Source organism: Sphaerodactylus townsendi, linkage group LG12, assembly GCF_021028975.2.
Source record: "Sphaerodactylus townsendi isolate TG3544 linkage group LG12, MPM_Stown_v2.3, whole genome shotgun sequence".
Lineage (NCBI taxonomy): Eukaryota > Metazoa > Chordata > Lepidosauria > Squamata > Sphaerodactylidae > Sphaerodactylus > Sphaerodactylus townsendi.
The window spans coordinates 51,396,802-51,417,423 of record NC_059436.1 but is presented as its reverse complement, the minus strand read 5'-3'; the positions used below and the strand labels follow the sequence as shown (position 1 = coordinate 51,417,423).

Below are 20,622 nucleotides of genomic sequence, written 5' to 3'. Positions count from 1 at the left end.
ATGAAAATCAGTGGGGTATAACAGCACTTAACAGGGTTACCTACACTACTTCCCCAAAACTAGGTCTTAGGTTTAATGCTAATAATCGAGGCCTGTGGCCCAGGTCAGCCTAGATGGGGGGGGGGGGGCACTCTATTTGTGTGTGCCCACAAAGAGGGCTCTGAGTGCCACCTCGGGCACCCGTGCCATAGGTTCGCCATCACTGCATTACACAGAGTGATTCATTGGGCCAGGGTTGGAGCTGAAAACACGCCAGCCCTGGTCGCGGCCAGCTGTGTATCCCAGAAATGTAGGGACCCTGGCGTATGCTGTAGGTTTTTCTTTTTCTGGCCTCCTGTTGAATTGGGGGGGTGGGGAAATAAATATGGGTGCGTTCAGACTTATCTGCAAGAGTTGCTGGGCATTTCTGTGAGTGGCTGAATCCACAATGACTTTTTTTTCCTGTTGGTTTGTTTGCAGATGATCACTGTGTACAGCCTGCCGGGGATGGATCCTGATTGGCTTGTCGGGGAGAGAGGCAATCAAAAGGGGAAGGTCCCGGTCACCTACTTAGAACTGCTTAGTTAAGCACCTTTGGGAAGGAACCTTCGAGCAAGACGTCCGCCCCTCTGTATCCTGGCACCTTTTTAAAAGCCTGACAACTTCACGCAAGACCATTGCTCTCTTCAGGGTCAGATCTCCTCCCTTTGGCTTAAGGCAAAGAGGCCACGGAGGTGGTTGGTGGGGGTGGGGGTAATATTTGGGTGTTGCCACTTTGCTTTCTCGAGCATCCCGAGACTCAACCAACCATCCACACAACTGGCTTGAGGGTTAGCAGTAACTCATGTTTGGATTCCCTCTACAATTTAAGCCCTTTGTGGTTGACAAATTAAAAGACCTCCCCTTCTCTCCCCCCCCCCCATTGCAACTGCAATGAATTTGAATAGGTGCAGCAAAGAGCGTTTTCTAGAAATCAGCTCTCCTGTCGCAGGATGTGCCTTTTCCTTCCTGGCCTTAGTTTCACTTCCTGTTCTTCACTTCCTGCTTGGTCCGCTTCCAGCCGTTTTATGCATTTCACCTGAGCTGAGAAGGAACTAAGCCAACTCTTTGATCCCCTTAAAAGTCATGAACACCTTTGTGAACAAAGCCAGGAGGAAAGAATGGAAAGCTTTAGCGTTGGTCGCGGCCCGGATCGCTTAAAGCGAAGTTGCTGCTGATCGATTGATCTGGGGAGTGTTTCAAAACTGCCGTCGCTCAACTGTTTCGTTCCCACCCACGTTGCTGAGTTTGAACCAGCCTTTCCCTGTCACCAAAAACACCTCTTCTCTTTTGAGTTTTGATGTAACTTTGCTCTGTTCCCCGCTTTCTTTGGTAAAGCGGCAATGCTAGACTTGGTGGGGTTTTTTAATACCATGGCAGGGAGCGGCTGTTTAACTTCTGGAAACCTATGAAACGTTTTTCCTCTTGCATATGGGAGGTGAACTCCATATGGGCTTTTGTACCCCATGGTTGGCTTATTCATTCATTGGGGGGTTGTGATGCTTTTTCCATTCCTTGTGAATCTTTTCAGCCCCTCCTGGGTGTCACCGTCACACACAATGCCCAAGTGCAAAGTTAAGCCATATTTCTTCTCGGGGTAGCGAGAATGGTGCAGATCAAATCCATAGACTGTTCACCAGTGCCGTCGGCTGCATGCACCACTTGGCTTGCTTGGTTTTATCCTGTTGAGTTCTTGTTCTCTTCTGAGTTTTGTGATTACCCTCATGTTACGGTTTCAAAGCACTTCTGTGTTGGATATATGCACACACACATACACGGTTGACTTTTGCCAATAATAAACACAAGCCTGCTGCCCCGTTGTGCTCCATTTCATGAGTTTGTTCTCCTGCTGTGCTCCTGTTCGCACTGAAGGCTGCTGAGGTATCTAGATGAGCTGATGCTTCTGATGGGGGCAGAGGTGGGCCTTTGGTCTGGGGATGCAGAACGTCTTGTTCTGCAAAGCTCTTTGCTCTGTCCTTGCTTCCTTCCAGGTTTCAGCGGCCTGAACCTTTTCATTCCAGTTGTGCAAGAAGCAGTTTTTTCTTCTTGCCTTCTAGCAAATTCAAGTTTCTAGATACCAGTGTCTTAGGAGCAGCTGTAGATAGACAATGTGCCACCTACCTGAGACTGTTAGCTTGAACAAAGTGGGAATTCCAGGGGGAGAACATACTCCCTTCCAGCTGCCTGCTTCTCTTGGATGCTGATGTTGAAGCAAAGTCCCTGTTGGATGCTGTTTATTACTCCTTAAATTCTCTTGGCTTCCCTATCAAAAGTACAGGCTTCAACCTCCTGTTTTCCTGAGATTATTCTCTTTTCTAATTTGCACCAAGAGGAACCAGGCAGTTGAGCAAGCAGTAGATCCGTGCCCCGATGACAATTATGCCCCGGATAGTTTTCAAACCTATCCAGTATGGTCAAGGAGCCTGTGTTTGCAAAGGTTAAACCATTTTGTTTGCTGTGAATTACTGAAACCTTTGGAGGAGAAGGAAGCCGGCAAAGAGCACCGTTCACAGCTACTGTTACTGCTACCTTGATTAATAAACTACTACCTGCAACTCACTTCCGTGGCTCCTTCCTACACTTGCTTTTTACTGCAAACGCAAAAGAGTGAGTGAAACCTGTAATCAGGAGCTCAGTGGGCGGGGGCTGTGCTTGACTGAACGGTTCACGTTGCTTGCCTGGCCCAAGAACAACTGGAACTGCTGGAGGCTGCGATGAAGCCTGATGAAGGGGGGAAAAACCAATGCCAGTCATTACTAGTAAGTGGGCTCTGGCTGCGATGAGGGTGTTGCCAGCTGCATGTGCACCGCTGGCGGGACTAGACTAGCGGTCCATTTAAAAATGACAAACCCATGAAACTTCTGAAAACCTGCAGGTTTTCCGGGAGACCAGTAAGGGAAGGCAAGCTGACCCCGTTCTACTCTTTTCTGTGTGGCAACAACCTTAATAGTGTCACGTGGTAGTTGTTGGAGTAAGCAATGCACAAAAAGAAAAGATGGCCTTGGGGAGGGGGCTTGGGCAGCAAGAGGAAAGGCCCGTTAGCTAAGCTAGAGAGGTCTTCTCTACCTCCAGATTGCTCTGCTTCCCAGAGGGTCCACGACTCTCCATCTTGCAGCTAGTGATATAGCTAGAAACCTGCCTCTTGTCTTTTCTCTTCACTACTAAGTACGTTAATTACTGAATAAAGCTTTCTCCACACTTTGATCAGCTCGTGCTGCTTTGATGCGTTAATTACTTGGCCAACAATTATGCCACTGCTTGCTCTCAAACTGAAGTTCACAATGTAGCGCTTGAACACAACAGCTGTCTGTATGTCTTGGGGGAAGCCACACCACATGCTTAGTATCTGGACTCTTGAGTAGCCCACCGTTCCCTCTAAGCTGCCGCTACACCCCACCCCTGTCTAAATATCCACTCTTGATACCGGCATTCCATAACAGAGGCAACGTTAAGTGGGAAGAGAAGCCAAAGGGATTTTCTGGTTCAACAGAGCAGACAGAAGCAGCAGTTGGCCCGTGTAAACCTGGGCAACTGAATATAGTCACATACCACTTTGTGGCTTTGCTAATTGTGTCCTCCTCACTGTATTAAAATCAGGGTTGGGTGCTACGTGGCAAGTGCGACTCCACTGTTTGTGCTTCTAGGAACCCTTTCAGAAAAGAGGCTTCGGCTGGGCTATTTCCACAGTCCATGCTTTGGTTGCTTTTCCTTTGGGGTTACTTTTAAGCCATCCTGCCTGGGAGCCAGCCACTTAATTCTTCGCAGAGGGCTCGTGGAGAACTGTAAGCATTACGTTCGAAAGCCTCGTGTACCCTTTCCTGCTCAAAGCCTTATTCCTGTTCTATCTTCTCTAAGGACTCGGCCTCTGTCCTGGAAGCAGCAGCTGAATTTTAAAAAAACAAACACATCACAGCCCTGCTTCACTTCTGGAACTCAAGAAGTTCTGGTTTCCAGCATTGCCTAGAAATGGTTTTAATCAGTATAAATAGGGAACACATCATACAAAACGTGAGACCGAGAGTGACGGCGTTTTCTTCTGCACAAGGTGAGTCGGTGCGGAAGCGAGCAGATGCTGCTCTTCAGAGAAATCTCTCGCCTGCAAATGGCACGTGCATTCTACCACCCAGCGGAGCAGTGACCGGTCCAGTTCGTAACTAAAAAAAAGTCCTTTGGCTGCGTGTCACTGTCCAGAGGCCGCGCCTGTGCACTACAGTAGTCGATGCAGAATGCAGGGAGAGAAAAACCCCACTTGCAGCCAATTTCGCCTTCCTCTTTCCCTCCCGGCTTCGTCGCCAGCTATAAAAAAATAAGGAATTTGGTTCACCGGCACAGAGGCGGAGCCGGGTTTACTCTTGACACACAGAGCAGAGGCATCTTGCAATGATGCCCTTCTGGCAAAGGCCACGCAGAATCTGCCCGACTCCAGCAGCCGTCACAAAGGAGCTCTTCTTATCTTTGCACGTGTCTGACGAAGGCCTGCACCAGTTGGAAGAGGGGCTCCTGGCCCTCCGGCCCTAGCTTGGAAGCAGATTTCCCCTGTGGAGAGGGGAGAATGCCACTGGCGGGAGACGACGGGCCCCCACGACGGAAGTAGCGGGACAGGCTGGAGAGAAGGGTGCTCTGGAAATGAGAAGCCAGCAGTGAGTTAGGTTCCTTGGTTTATCCCACCCTGACAAGTACCATTGATTTGGGGTTCAGTAGGTTTCCTACGCTAGCCTGACCTCATCAGCTAAGGAGGGGTTGGCCCTCATTCCTATTTGAATGGGAGACCATCACCTAGAAATGCTCACCGCTCCGGAGATTTACCATCGCTTAAAGACTAGATTATTCGATCAAGAATATCAATTTCTCCAGAGCAAAGCACAAAGCTCTTGCTCTCCAATATTCTTTGGGATTATCCCTCAGAAATCTAGCCCTGCTATATACCTGTTAGTTACAATTGCAGATGGGTCGTGACTAGAGCAAGGTGTGTAACTCTTCCTCGGCCAGTACATCTTCTTCAAGGTCGCTTCTCTAGTATTCCACAAAATAAGCGTTGCTGTCGATTTTGTCCTGATACAACTGATTCACTTTCTCATATTCTGCTTTACTGCTCAAAATATAACAACATCAGAACAGATTTGAGAACTGTACTACCAACAGGATTTATGCTCCTTTCTGATAAGTTAAAAATGGCTAAGCTTCTAAATAACTCTAATGTTGAAATCTCTGAAGCTGTTGCTATATTTTTACTCTGTGTACTGCAAGTTGTGCAATAATGATCTTCTTATTGTATCTGGAATTCTGCACACACACCGGTTTTTATGCCTAATAAAGGTTTTGGATTTGGATTTTTGGGAGACCATCAAGGAAGTCCAGCAGTCACTAGACAGGCAGACAATGACAGACCACCTCTCAATGCCCCTTGCCATGAAAACCTCGCAGGACTAGCTATGACTTCACTACCCCCGTCTCTTGAGCCTCCTATTTCTGGGTTTCACAAGAGGACTCTGGCTCCTCACCAGTTCAGAGCTGAGTTCTTGCTTCATCCGTTGCTTGTCGCGGGGGTGCACGGCTGGATCCTTCAAATAGCGGACCGCTTGGGAGATGAGCAGGTAAAAGCAGTTTTCCATTGTAAACATAAGCAAAGACCTGAAAAAGGAGATGCCGGCCATTTGTGAAAAAAAACTATTTTTATTTACAGCACTTTTATGAAGCTTTTCGTCCCAATCAGGATCCCTGAGGCGGCCGACATAAAATCAATTCAAAACAACATTTAACATTATAAAACAATTCCATAAAAACAACTCCAGAACCATGCTAAAAAGGTGAAGCGCCGATGCCTCAGGGAATTAGAAAAGATGCAAAAAATAAACACCTCCCAATGGACCCTCTGGGGCGGTCCAAGCGGCAGACACTCGGAGGCATCGGGTATGATGTACGCAGTCCCTGAGGCAAAGCGGCTAGAGGTGGCCGCCTTGTCCTCACAAGGGGCCCAGAGACTTACTTGAGAGTCTTGTTTCCCTCCTGCTGGGTAGCCGGTCCTGCTGGTGAAGCGAAGGGCTCCTTTTTCTTATCCAGCTTGAGAGGGAAACAAAGGAGAGTTACGTCAGCAGGACGCACAAAGTACAGGCAGGACTGGGAGCACAAAGAGAAGGATTCAGCATCCGTTTCTTTAAAACACCCAACTGACAAAGGCCGGCTTGCCTGTGTGTCAGCAGCACCTAGTGGAGACTCCCGGCCACAAAGTACCTTGGCAAGGTGAAACCGGGGCAGCAGGTGCCTCCCATTGCCACAGACAAGAATCACAACCAGAATAAGCAGGGCTTACTGGTGTCAAATAAAAGATAAAGAAGAAGAAGCTTGATCCCTGCAGGAGACTTCAGTAAGCCGACAACTTCCTTGCTCTTCATCACAATAAACACCCTGTGAGGCAGGTGGCTGAGAGGGCTCCGAGCTGGGGATTAGTCTGGTGGTCACCCAGCTGGTGCGCGCAGGTGGAGTGCCCAGGCTAATCTGAATTTCAGGTAAGCCTCCACAGCTTAGTAGTAGCAGGGAATCAAATTTCGCACCTCCAGATTAGACGAAGTTTCTATCTCTACCACTGCTGCTCCCAATTTAAGTTGATTAAATTGGTTTATTTAATCGGCAGCAGTGGCGTAGTGGTTAAGAGCAGGTGCCCGCTAATCTGGAGAACTGGGTTTGATTCCCTGCTCTGCCACTTGAGCTGTGGAGGCTTATCTGGGGGATTCAGGTTAGCCTGTGCACTCCCACACATGCCAGCTGGGTGACCTTGGGCTAGTCACAGTTCCTCAGAGCTTTCTCAACCCCACCCACCTCACAGGGTGTTTGTTGTGGGGGGGGGGGCAGGAGATTGTCAGCCCCTTTGAGTCTCCTTACAGGAGAGAAAGGGAGGATATAAATCCAAACTCTTTCTTCTTATATCGCACATCTTGTTTTGCGGTGATGATGCCCCCAAGCAAGCATCTTCCTAGAAGAAGCATTGTTTCACATGGGAAGGGGAGTGCCTCATCTAATATTGTGATGATTGGCTGCAAATTTTCTAAATGCTTATGTTAATTTTTTAAAATGTATTCACTGTTTTAATGAGGGCAGCTCAAGTAAAATGCATTTAATCAATTAAAACTGACACCTATGCCTAATAAAGGGAATGCATGCATGCATGCTGATACAATCATGAATCAATAAATACTGCAGGCCTGAAAACAAGAAGAAGAAGAAGAGGAGGAGGAGGAGGAGGAGGAGGATTAGAAGAAGAAGAAGACCCCTTACCACCAAAGGCTATGCATATGCAACGGGAACTGTGTAGACTCTATAGATCATATCTTACTTTATTGTCCACTTTACACAGGACCCAGAGTCAAATACCTGTCACCTCTGCTACTCAAAAAAGAGTATGCATCTGACTGGCAAAAGATTACCTTTCTGTTGGACAGCTCCAGTAGTGAGGCAAACGATGCAGTCACCAAATTTTCGGATTTGTACATAAAACAGCGCTTTAGGAGCAAATCCTGAACATCAGCCTTCCCTACCTGTACATTTATTTTAGCTTCCCTCTACTTGGTTAAGTGGATCTGTGTATATAATGTTGTTATGCCAATAAAGGTTCCTTGTTTGTGTGTTTAAGAAGAAGAAGAAGAAGAAGAGGAGGAGGAGGAGGAGTTTGGATTTATATCCCCCCTTTCTCTCCTGCAGGAGACTTAAAGGGGCTGACAATCTCCCTTGCCCCTTCCCCTCACAACAAACACCCTGTGAGGTGGGTGGGGCTGAGAGAGCTCCGAGAAGCTGTGACTAGCCCAAGGTCACCCAGCTGGCGTGTGTGGGAGTGCATAGGCTAATCTGAATTCCCCAGATAAGCCTCCACAGATCAGGCGGTAGAGTGGGGAATCAAACCCGGTTCCTCCAAATTAGATACATGAGCTCTTAACCTCCTACGCTTTGTGGAACAGTTGCACGGCCCTGAGAACAAGACTTGGGTTCCAAAGGTTTCACCTGCCCCTTCCCTCCCTCTGGTTTTCTGGAAAGAACTCCATCATAATGCCTGAATTCTGGAGCTACATGCTGTATGTTAATGTTCCCCTGGACTTACCTCCCCTAGCATATTGAGGGTCACATTGACAGTGGCCAAGAGGGTCCCAAAAGATGGAGCAACTTCTGAATCAAAGGCTGGAGTGGTAAAGCTCAACACAAAAAGAACGTTGTACTCGGCCAGGTCCAGCGACTGCAACACAAAGCCAGTGAACAACAGCCTTATTATGCAACTCCTACACATTTAGGAAATCTCATACGCTACTTTTTGTGGCGAGAAGCCCAGGGAAAGGTTGTCCAACAGAAACCCCCAGGAACAATGCACCAATTGACACACCACATGCACACAACACAAAGTCAACCAGAGCCTTACAGGCGATGTTTTGGACTCCTCCTCCTCCCCGTCACCTGGCTTCCTTACCTGGTCAAGGAGGATCTGGCAGATGTCGGGGGTGAAATGGCGCAACGCAGCAAGGGACTTGCTGAGGATTTTCAGGAGGCTGTACTGCACCATGCGCAGCGCCTTCTGCTCTGCAGCCTCTGTCGCCGGGCTTGGGGGCTTCGTGGAGGCCTGAGGAGCACGCTGGACCCGAGGCATGACAGCGGAGGGCAGGGACTCCCCGTTCTTGGTCTGAAAAGGAAGAGAAGTGCACAAATGAGACCAGTGTACACAGTAGAAAAGTGACCAGACAAGAAGGCCAGCCTCTGCTCAGATTCCAGACATTCCGGCTACTCTATCAAATGGAAGTCTACCCAGAATCTCTTATTTGAAAGATCAATGTCCTCTGCTTTCATCAAAGTTTTCTACGAGGCAGCTTACATCAAAATAAAAACTCTGCTTTCAGTTCAGTAGGAAGGCTAGAACCAGGGGGCATTCATTGAAAATGCTGGGGGGAAGAATTAGGACTAATAAAATGGAACACTTCTTCACGCAACGTGTGATTGGTGTTTGGAATATGCTGCCACAGGAGGTGGTGATGGCCACTAACCTGGATGGCTTTAAAAGGGGCTTGGACAGATTTATGGAGGAGAAGTCGATCTCTGGCTACCCATCTTGATCCTCCTTGATCTCAGATTGCAAATGCCTTAACAGACCAGGTGCTGGACTAGATGGACTCTGGTCTGATCCAGCAGGCTTGTTCTTATGTTCTTATGTTCTTAAGGCAGGCTGGAGTCCAACAGAGCAAGCCAGGAGGAACGTGCAACCCTTCAGGAAGAAGAGCAGCTCTCTAGGGCAAAGTGCTTCCTAGTCCCTGGACTAGATTCTGCCTCCCAGTGGCTGGAAAGGGGAGCAGCCTGCGGTTGGGGGTCAGTGAAAAAAAAACAAGTAGAGAGAACTACGATTTATTTAGAATAGCAATTCTATTCGGTCCTTTACAAAACAAGACAGTCTAGCTCAGGGGTAGGGAACCTGCGGCTCTCCAGATGTTCAGGAACTACAATTCCCATCAGCCTCTGTCAGCATGGCCAATTGGCCATGCTGGTAGGGGCTGATGGGAATTGTAGTTCCTGAACATCTGGAGAGCCGCAGGTTCCCTACCCCTGGTCTAGCTGGAGAGAATGTGTAACATACTGACACAACCCAAACGTCTTCAGCGTCTGGCAAGAGATTTTGGAAAGCTGAACTTCCAAAGCAGTTCTCCTTGGCAGGGGCTATTCTCAAGCTTGACTGAAATGCGATACAGGTGAGGCAAAAGGACTCACTCCGTGTCTCATTTAATTAAATTTTTATTCAATTTCTACCCTGCTCAGTCTCTACCTAACCGAAGGCAGCTTACAAATCATTAAAATCATTAATATAAAGTTCAACCATAACAATATAAAATACAATTGTAAGGCCAAATCCTCTTGAGGCATGAGAGTAAAAGAAATACAAAAGATTCTGAAAACAACAATTGTGCAAAAACCTGTTTTTATTGGGACTATTGGGAGACGATACCCCACATCAATACAGACTGCTTTTCATGTACCTGTCTACCGCAGCAAGGATGTTGTATGTGCAGAAATAGAGAGATAATAAAATACCAAAAAAAAAAGAAAAAAAAAAGGAAGACTGAATAGTGAAAGCATATTCAGAGGAAACATTCAGAAATGGCAAAACTGACAACATTAATAAGAGACAGTAACACAGAAAAGTTTATAGAAAACTGGAAACCTTTTACGGACTATTTATTGAAAACATATAGTAGTAGAAAAATAATTGCAGGATCTGAGAATGAATTAGAATATTAGTAATGATACAGAGTGCATTTGATCAATTGTTTAATTCAAATATATGCATGAACCTAGAATGGATTAGAATTCAACCGTGAGATAACTGTATGGGCGGGTGGTGTTTAGTTTAGTTATAATTGGTTGGGTTTAGACATTGTCAAATCTGTGTTCATTCTTTTCTATGGTTTTTGTATTCTTTATTTCTAATTTGTACTAATGTAACTGTGGAGGTGGAAGTGTATAGTGGTATATGTATTTTTGTTTCTTCCTTTTCTGTGTTGGGAAAACAAATATTTATTTTAAAATTTTATTTTAAAAAATTAATAAAATACAATTACACTATACTAACAGTGAAGGCAGCCAGAATTGAGGAATCTGGCCCGGTCCTAGATAATGGGCGGGCGGTGAGGTATGGCGGGCATTGACAGGTGTAGGGAAGCGAGGCAAGGGTAGGGAACGGGGCTTTCCCAGCTTGTCTTTAGGGGGTGGGAGAGGGCAGATAGAGGGATGGGAAGACTGGTGGCAGGCTCAGCAGGGCAGGTGGGGGCCATGTGCTGCTGCCCCACCAGTCCACCTTGTCTTTGGGGGGTGGGAGAGGCCAGGTCAGGGGTGGGTGGGTGTGTTTGCTGTGGGAGGGCTTGTTCAGGGCTGGGCGGGGGGGAGGCAGGGAGGGAGGGCTTGTTTTGGGCCGGGGTGATTGGTGGGAGGGAGGCAGGGAGCGCTTATTCGGGGCCGGGGTGTTTGCTGTGGGTGGGGTGGAGAAGCTGGGAGGGCTCTTCCGGCCCACAGATTAGCTGATTCGTGGGCCAGGGTGCTGGGAGGGGGGGTGAGGCCGGGAGGGCTTTCTGGGGGTGGAGGAGGAAGCCAGCAGTGCTTGCGCAGCCCTGGAGCAGCGATGCCAAGATGCCGCTGCTCTGGGGCAAGGATGGAATATCCCCCACCGATGCAGGAACACTGTAAGTCCTGCTCCCTTATTGGTGGAGGATTCGTCATCAGACATTCCATTCCTTAGCTTTTTATTACTGGTAAGATTATAAAACGAAATCTAACCCTATGGCGCCATTGACAGCATTCCTGCCAATCGAAGGCAGCCTGCTCCCTACACAGAGCAGCTACTTAAAGCAGGAAAAAGAAAGGTTGTAGCCTGTTTCTCGGACTTGCTAATATTGCAATGAGAATCAACGGCTACAAGTTTGCCCTTCTTGCATCCTGGAATTTTTCCCCACCTGAGAACAAGCAAGACAGACCAATACTGATCGACAGCCCCTCCAGGAGGAAGGTTTCACTGGGGCGCAGGCATCCCTCACCTGGATTCGCTCCCTGTGTTGTTTTACATCAGGGTAACCCTCATATTGAGGGGCCGCTGTCCTCCCTCTTTGGGGAAGGTTTTAAATGTGGATTTTCTGGACGCCTCTTATTTAATTATTTAACTGTTTAATTATTTAACTGTATTAACCGCTGTCTATATGGAGTTTTAGTGCGTTTTATTGATTAGTAGTAGTTTTTATCTGATACTGTATGGTTTTTATGCTGTACATCGCCCAGAGCCCTTCGGGGATGGGGTGGTATAGAAATTGAATGAATGAATGAATGAATGAATGAATGAATGAATGAATGAATGAATGAATGAATGAATGAATGAATGAATGAATGAATGAATGAATGAATGAATTCCTGTTCCCAGTGAGCTACGTGTGACTTTGCTGTGTCACCACTTTGAACTGCAGGGAAAAACTGTGCGACCACAGAAAGAAAGGGCTACTCCACAGACACAGAAAACTAGCACTTCAGGGAGAACACGAACTAGAACCTCTCCCTGACAGGCTACTGGTCTGTGTGCTGGGAACTCTTTCATGGAGGAGCATTCCATCGCATGCAGTTTGAAGTGATAAAGCCTCAAATCAGGTTTACCACCATTGTGAAAAAAAGAATCCCTCACTTTTCTTACCTGCAGATAGTGCTGCAGCATTTTTCGGCTATGCAGAAGGGAGGTGCAGGCTTGGCACAGGTAACACAAGTTCACCTGAAACATACCAGAAAGAAACTCATCACAAAGTTTCTCAGACAATGCTCAGTCTCAAAGGCCCACCTGTTAAAACAGGTAGGATGAGTTCCAAAGAAGGCAAAGCAGTTTGCCCACGAAAAGAGCTCTGCGAGTTACTCAGATGCCCTTTCCTTCACCTGCCTCCATTGCTACATGAACGAGGGCTCTCCGGAGTCACAGGTGCTGTTGCATCCACTAGCACGGGTGGGCAATTATTTTTCCCATGGGGCCGCATAAGAAACAGAAAATATTGTGGAGGGCCGGGCCATAAGGCTGAACTCAATTCTGCATAATAGGGCTGATAAGTGACAGACAGGTGCACAGATCAACTTGGAATCAGTGGCAACAGTTCTGCATACAACACTATTTGGCACAAAGAATCACAGGCTTAACCTACCTGCATAGTTGTCCACTGTGACAATCAAGCAAGTGGGGAGACTTAAGTCCCTTGACCTACTTTTTTCATCGACTGGTGCTTTTGAAAGCCCCGCAGAAGCCAGCAGCCAAGGCAGCCGGCTTTTGCGGGGCTTTCAAAGACGCCTCACTCCCAGCAAGGCAGGGGGGCCAGTCAGGGTCATCCGGCGGGCTGGATGTGGCCCGCGGGCCGTATAATGCCCAGGTCTGCACTAGCAAGATGGAGGAGCTGAGGAGAGTTGGGATGACCGAGTTTCCTTACCTGCACATCCCTCAGGAGCTGAGGCAGATGGAAATGCCATTCCTTTGTGAAGTTGGAAAGCTGAAGGATGAATCCCACAGTGTGATCTGCTTCCTCGAGGCAGGCCAAGCTCTGCACTGTCCGGACGGCATTCAGGCACTGCAAAGAGAAACAACAGAGACCCTTAGAACAAAAACTACCCACCTTCTCTCTGCCTTTCAGCAATACTAAAGTTGGGGAACTCTTTGTGGAGTACAGTCAGCATGTAGACTCATAGATATACAGAGGTACAAAGAATGTGCTTGCTTGTGGTGCACAGGAATAAATGGTCCCTGCCCCGAGGAGCTAGACAGGAAGGAGGAATTCCTCCTTCCTGGTAAGCTCCTCGGGACAGGGACAATTTATTCCTGTGCACCACAAACACATTATTTCTACCTCTACTTGTACCTCCGTCAGCCTAAGTCACTGAACTATATTCCACAAAGCAGGCCTGTACGGGTCCCCAAAATGTACACACAGAACCTCTGTGGCAAGGGGCGGGACTTTTACTGCAACTGCTCCAAAGCTTATGGAAAGACCTCCCCACTAAGCTCCAAACATGCACATGGCTTCTCAGACAGGACACCAACCTTCTTATTCCAAAAGAAGAAGAGTTTGGATTTATATCCCCCCTTTCTCTCCTGCAGGAGACTCAAAGGTGCTGACAATCTCCTTGCCCTTCCCCCCTCACAACAAACACCCTGTGAGGTGGGTGGGGCTGAGAGAGCTCCAAGAAGCTGTGACAAGCCCAGCTGGCGTGTGTGGGAGTGTACAGGCTAATCTGAATTCCCCAGATAAGCCTCCACGGCTCAGGCGGCAGAGCTGGGAATCAAACCCGGTTCCTCCAGATTAGATACACGAGCTCTTAACCTCCTACGCCACTGCTTGCAACTTCTGTGTGCGCGCTGAGGCTCAATATTGTTCTTGCCGTTCCCTAGTTTTGCATTTCTGCTTTTCGTTGTGCCTTGTCATTTGTTGAAAGCCATGGCACAAACGCTTCAAATAATCACTGAACTCTTTCCATACAAACCTGAAGGATCCTCTCTTGATGAACGCCAACAAAGTCCAAGGCATCTGTCAAGAAGTTGTACCGAAGGGTCTTGAGAAGGCGCTCCATCAGCGATATGGAGAGACGGTAGACGCCAGGCCAGGAGGGGACATCCAGAGACTTTCGGGATGAAGCCGGCACCTGCATGCAAGGGCCACACCAATGAAAATGGGAGAGTTGTCGCCAAGAACAAATTAGAAATGGGACAGGTTTCTCTAGGGACAGGTCAGCATGGATGGGCTCTAGAGCATAGGTGTCAAACTCGCAGCCCTCCAGATGTTATGGACTACAGTTCCCATCATCCCTTGCCAGCATTGTGCTGGCAGGGGATGATGGGAACTGTAGTCCATAACATCTGGAGGGCCACAAATTTGACACCTGTGCTCTAGAGGGTCCCCTTGCATCACTGCGGCAGACAAACCACACAAGGAAAGGATACCTACCTGCCCGGCCCCATTGCTGCTGAGCTGGTACACGCTCAGGAGAGGCAAACAGATGCTCTGCATGACTCCTGCCCCGGCCACAGCTGCTGCCCCCTGCAAGGAAACAAGACGGCTTCAGCAACTCATATTATTCTGTCACCCTGACAGCTCACCTTTGCAAACACCAAGAAATCTAACCGCACGGCTGCATGAGGCGCACACCACCCATCACCTGACAGCTGCCAGGAACCATTTGGGCGGCCCTCGAATTGAGCACGATCCTTAATGAGTCTCACCCCCACGTTAATAATCCTCAGAGCGTCCAGGTTCAACTTGATTCTGAGCACCAATGCTGGGGTAAGCAGCCAATCCTGTTCAGGACTGTAAGCACCCACAGAGGCCCAGCTGGCCACTTGGAAACTGACTGCCGGCCTATGTGGAGACCTTGGTCCGACCACGCAGGGTTCTTCCTGTGGTAAGATAGGTGGCCGGTGCTCTCTTCACTACAGCAGAGTGGGAGGCTAAAAAAATACTGCTCCGGTCTTAATGCTTCCTTCATGGAAGAAACAGGAACAAATGGAGGAAGCAGCAGTGGCGTAGTGGCTAAGAGCAGTGGCTAAGAGCAGGTGCACTCTGATCTGGAGGAACCGGGTTTGATTCCCAGCTCTGCCGCTTGAGTTGTGGAGGCTTATCTGGGGAATTCAGATTAGCCTGGGCATTCCCACACACGCCAGCTGGGTGACCTTGGGCTAGTCAAAGTTCTTTGGAGCTCTCTCAGCCCCACCTACCTCACAGGGTGTTTGTTGTGAGGGGGGAAGGGCAAGGAAATTGTCAGCCCCTTTGAGTCTCCTACAGGAGAGAAAGGGAGGATATAAATCCAAACTCTTCTTCTTCTACCGGAGGGGTGGCCAACCTATGGTGCTCCAGATATTCATGGACTACAATTCCCATCAGCCCCTGCCAGCTCGGCCAATTGGCCATCTGGCAGGGGCTGATGGGAATTGTAGTCCATGAACATCTGAAGCACCATAGGTTGGCCATCCCTACCTTAGTGTGTGTTAAGTTCTTGCATTAATTTGTTTCTAAGCTGGAAGGAAAAAATCAAAGTCCCTCAGCAAGAAACAATGCCATTTTCTCCCTTATAGCAAAGGTTTGGTTTACAGGAAGGGCTTAGGAAATGCTGGCTCTGGTCCATGGACTTGAATTACCAGTTCTGTTCTTTGGTTCTATAAATTTGCTGCCTGAAGCAAAAGGTGAGGGCGTGTTTCACCTCTCCACTTGGCAGCTGCCAGTTCCTCCTGAAGCAATTTACCTACTGGAGCAGCTGTGCACTTGGTCGCCATGGACCGGATTGAGGCCATAGGGTTTATCCAGCTAAAGGCACTTCCTTCCCACCCTAACTACAATTCAGTGGTAAGGAGAATCTGGTTTCTGGGAGGGGGGGGATTAACAAGAGTTCAAGTGCAAACGGGTCATAGAACTATTGTGGGCCCTCAAACCCATGGGCTGCGATACCCTTCTGCCTGATCTAGACAAGCAAACAGGAGAAGGACCAGGCTTTCAACATACTCTCCTCCATTGGTGGAGAAACATTTTGGTAGCTACAATCATACTTTGCTGTAGTTTGCCTTGAAACTCTCATTCAAAAGCCAGCTAGAAGGTATCAGCAGAGTTTAAAGCGGAGCTACTCTGGTAAGATGAGAAGGTCTATAGTCTTCTTGCACTCACTGCAGCCTCCTACCACCTTGGAAAAGAATACTCTCCACGCAAGATGTTCTTTCCGTAGGAAGGTTTTACTTTAGCAGTTGCAAGGTTACACAAGACTATGCTATACAAGACTATATGACTATACAGAACACTTCAGCAAGAACAAAGTTGCACACACACACTTTGAACTTAGCATATACAATGCTTTGCATTTTATACATCCAACAAGGATACTTTTCCCCCGCCCCGGCAACAGCCTCTCATTGGTCTAGAGCAGTGATGGTGAACCTTTTTGAGGTCGAGTGCCCAAACTGCAACCCAAAACCCACTTATTTATCACAAAGTGCCAACATGGCAATTTAACCTGAATACGGAGGTTTTAGTTTAGAAAAAACGGTTGGCTCCAAGACATGTGTAACTCGGGAGTAAGCTTGGTGGTAGTCGGTGGCTTTGCTTTGAAGCAACCATGCAACTCTTCCAACGGGTGAATCACGACCCTAGGAGGGTTTACTCAGAAGCAAACCCTATTGCCGAGCTTACTCCCAGGTAAAGGATCGCGCTTTAGTTCTTCGCATGAAAATCAGTGGGGTTTAACAGCGTTTAACAGGGTTACCTACACTCCTTCCCCAAAATTAGGTCTTAGGTTTAATGCTAATAATTGAGCCCAGTGGCCCAGGTCAGCCTAGATGTGTGTGTGTGTGGGGGGGGGGACTCTGTTTGCACGTGCCCACAGAGAGGGCTCTGAGTGCCACCTCTGGCACCCGTGCCATAGGTTCGCCACCACTGGTCTAGAGTTACAGTTGAACTCACCAATCATGTTAAAGGTCAACTGTTGCTACTTCACCCTAGACCCGTGGTGGTGAACCTTTGGCACTCCAATTGGCCATGCTGGCAGGGGCTGATGGGAATTGTAGTCCATGAACATCTGGAGTGCCAAAGGTTCACCACCACGGCCCTAGACTTACTGTCTCCGGCCTTTGTGTTGGGCAAACTTCTGCTGACTAGAGATGAACCTTTTGTGAACCTTTCTTTTTTTTCTATATCATGACAGAAGACACACATTTGTTAATTCCCGCAATCCCTAAGAAGTCTGGACCTGTCCTTTCACCACTGCCTTTTCTCACCATCCCCTATTGCAAATCCTCAAGGCAAGGACCATTTCACCATAAAGTTACACTCTAACAAGCATTAGAAAGAGGAAGAGCTGTCTCCAAAAAAAAGTACTACCAAATGCAGGAGGTTTGGGCGGGAATGGGATGTAAACAGACTAAAAATCTCTGCCCACCTAGCGCAGCACCAGCTGCTAGACAAACAGTCTGGTCAGGGCACAGCAAGGTTCTCAGGGGTTGGCATCTCTCTCACCTGCTGGGTCCTGGCCAAGGTCAACAGCAGGTGTAACGAGGCCTCTGTGAAGTGGAGGTTCTGCTTTGCCCTGAGGCTGATCTCCAGGGTCGTGAAGAGAGTCGGGAGCATCGGGATCTTCCTAGTGACCTGCAGCCAGCAATCGCCGTCCTCGTCCACTTGACAGAGCTCCTTTGCCAGGTGAAGCCCCAGCACACACACCTGTCAACACACACACACACCTGTCATGAGGATGAGTAATGAGACAGAGGGGCACCCCCAAATGTCAGGAGAGGGAAGGGGGAGGGGGGCATGGGCATTCAATAAGCCATCGTGGATATTGATTACTGATACACAAATGTACGAATAATGCCCAACATCTCCATAGTGATTTCAAAAACGTGAAGGGCTTCCCGTGCATCACCCTGGTGTAATCCTTGCTAGGTTAGCCTTATTATCACCCCATACTGCAAATGCAATGCTGAGATTATGAAGAGATTATGAAGAGATTATGAAGAGTATTATGAAGAGTATCCCGGAGGAATTTTCCGGTCTGAACTAGTTCTCTGCCTCTTGCAGGTGAACAGGTGAACAGTACACTCCCTCATAACAGTCTTTCTCAAGAGCATGTTCCCAGTCAGGCTTAACTGTTTGCTCATTCCCTGGAATGTTCTAAGATAGTGATGGCGAACCTTTTGCACTCCAGATGTTATGGACTACAATTCCCATCAGCCCCTGCCAGCATGGTTCACCACCACGGTTCTAAGAAGACAGCCCTATGACTGGTTGTGAGGGCCAGCTTTCTCCATAAGTGTAGCTAGTAAGATGAATAGTCACTCATCCCTTTTCCCTTTCCCTTCCTCTCGCTGCCAGGAAGACACTTGTATTTGAACTGCTAACTCTGAAGTAGGCATCAGTCTCTGGAACCAGCAGAGAGGAGTAGCAGCAGAAGAGACTTGGCCAGGAAGAGCAGAGTGACCTGCTGGTGTTCATTTTGGAGGGCTTTTCTCAAAGCCACAGCTTTTAAAACAGTGTTATTTTAACAGGGGTTATCTCTTTTTCTCCTTGTAAGGCTGCTGAATCTGGAAGGTGGGGCTTAACAGGGGTTAACAGAGTTCATCTCTTGTTCCTCTTTGTCCTGAGAGGTGGGGCTTTTGTCCTGAGAGGTGGGGCTTTAGTTCAGTCTCTGGAACCAGCAGAGAGGAGTAGCAGCAGAAGAGACTTGGCCAGGAAGAGCAAGTGAAGGCCTGCTGGTGTTCATTTTTGGAGGGCTTTTCTCAAAGCCACAGCTTTTAAAACAGTGTTATTTTTTTTAACAACAGGTTTATCTCTTTTTTTCTCCTTGTAAGGCCCCTAATCGGCGCTACAAGCAAGCAATTTTAATTTAATTTTTTTGTTTTTTAAATTAATAAGGACATATTTGACAGATAGTACGTGCAGATAGCTCCAGGGGGGCAGTGACTAAAAGCTTAATATTTAAATATCTAAACAAAAGCAGATATGAAGGCAGAAAGCCAGCAAGGGGATGGGGGCTTTCCAGTGTTTTGCACTGAATGTCACATGTATGATTATCTGCCACTAGGACAGAAGTCGTGGGTGTGCCCTCGCTGCAATGAAAGGCCTCCTCCTGTGCACTCAAAAGGGAACATGGTATGCGTTCTCTTTGCTTGAAGCCAAGGTGGCAAACCTGGAGAAGCTGAAAGAGGCAGAGAGGGTGACAGACGAGGCTTTCAGGGACTTAACAGGCGGATGTCCCAAGGTGACACATCTCTTCCAGATGTCAAGTGGAGGAGAATGGAAGGCCTTGGGGATGGAGGGTGCCAGTCTGGAGGTGGGGAAGATGCTCCCCCTTAGATGGGATCCCTTCCTTAACTGGTGACCGTCAGCTGAGTCCTCTACGCGAAGACTGAGGATACCCCTCGGGAGGTGGGGGGCTCCTTGTGAGTGGAGTGATTCGGGATCATTAGAAATGTAGGAGAGAGTTGGGTTTGTGAGAGGCTTGACTGACACGGGTGATGGTGACTCTTGCCTGCCTGGTGCAAAAGGTTCTGCCGGATGTCACGCTTCGTCTAGATAGGCTTTTAGACAGTGCTGGGGTGGAGGTCAGCAGTTGTGGTCCACATTGGCACCAACGACATTGGGAAATGTAGCCGGGAGGTTCTGGAAGCTAAATTTAGGCTGCTAGGAAACAGGGTTGAAGTCCAGGACCTCCAAGGTGGCATTTCTCAGAAATGCTACCCGTTCCATCCCAGCGCAAGAGGGCTGAAGCTAGGCAAAGCTGGAGATACAGGGTCTCGAAATGCGTGGGATGAGAAGGTGGTGTAAGGGGCAGAGGGTTTCAGATTTGTCAGGAACTGGGGAACTTTTGGGACAAGTGTAGGCCTGTACAAACGTGGACGCGGGCTTCATCTTTAACCAAAGCAGGAACCAGGCTGCTGGCGCTCAACATTAAAAAAGGTGGCATGAACAGCTTTTAAACTGATCACTGGGGAAAGCCGACAGGTGAGCTGAGGTGACTTCCGGGTTCGGAATTTATACAGTATCTATGGGGATGCAGACAGAGAGGGAGGCTTTTTCTAAATCAAGCGAGGTGAACATAGCAATGTGCATGTGACAAGGGATAGTGTCCTAAGCAAAAAGACTTGGAGGGTAAAGCACATAAATCCCAGGTTAAGGACAGAGACAGGGTATACAGGTGTCTCTATGCTAATAGGTAGAAGCCTTCAATCTAAAATGGGAGAGCTTAGAGTACAGAGTTTGAAGGAGGACTTTGATATAGTGGGCATTACAGAGACATGGTGGAATGAGGAGCAGAACCAGTGGGATGCTGTTATACCAGGCTACAGGCTCCTATAGGAAGGATAGGACAGGAGGCGATCATTGCGGGTGGAGTTGCCCTTTACACTCAAAGAGAGCATAGGTATCACATGTTAAAAAAAATAGACAATGCAAGTTGGGAGCTGGTTCCCCTACAGAATCACTGTGGATATCAATACCTCAGGTGTGAAGGACAGTTTAATATTAGGAATATATTATCGTCCCCCTGACCAAAGTGCACAAGAGGATTCCTGAGATGGAAAAAAAAAAAAGAAATTAGAGAGGCCAA

At 48.1% G+C, this 20,622-nt stretch overlaps 2 protein-coding genes across 2 annotated transcripts in view; one reads left to right on the top strand and one right to left on the bottom strand.

Annotated features, from left to right (window-relative positions):
* The window catches only part of SH3GLB2 (SH3 domain containing GRB2 like, endophilin B2), a 98,178-nt gene extending 95,601 nt beyond the window's left edge, over positions 1 to 2,577 (top strand). Inside the window, exon 17 of the mRNA XM_048512177.1 lies at positions 460 to 2,577. Within this exon, the coding sequence (XP_048368134.1) occupies positions 460 to 567 (108 nt within the window). The 3' untranslated portion in view covers positions 568 to 2,577. The remainder of the gene's footprint in view (positions 1 to 459) is intronic.
* A 1,397-nt stretch (positions 2,578 to 3,974) lies between these two features.
* Positions 3,975 to 20,622, bottom strand: part of NUP188 (nucleoporin 188) — a 74,606-nt gene continuing 57,958 nt past the window's right edge. Inside the window, exons 22-31 of the mRNA XM_048512176.1 lie at positions 17,538 to 17,738; positions 14,490 to 14,582; positions 14,029 to 14,187; positions 12,981 to 13,118; positions 12,209 to 12,283; positions 8,468 to 8,677; positions 8,108 to 8,239; positions 6,005 to 6,078; positions 5,520 to 5,649; positions 3,975 to 4,638 (exon numbers count right to left, since the gene is read on the bottom strand). Of these exons, the coding sequence (XP_048368133.1) occupies positions 4,468 to 4,638; positions 5,520 to 5,649; positions 6,005 to 6,078; positions 8,108 to 8,239; positions 8,468 to 8,677; positions 12,209 to 12,283; positions 12,981 to 13,118; positions 14,029 to 14,187; positions 14,490 to 14,582; positions 17,538 to 17,738 (1,383 nt within the window). The 3' untranslated portion in view covers positions 3,975 to 4,467. The remainder of the gene's footprint in view (positions 4,639 to 5,519; positions 5,650 to 6,004; positions 6,079 to 8,107; positions 8,240 to 8,467; positions 8,678 to 12,208; positions 12,284 to 12,980; positions 13,119 to 14,028; positions 14,188 to 14,489; positions 14,583 to 17,537; positions 17,739 to 20,622) is intronic.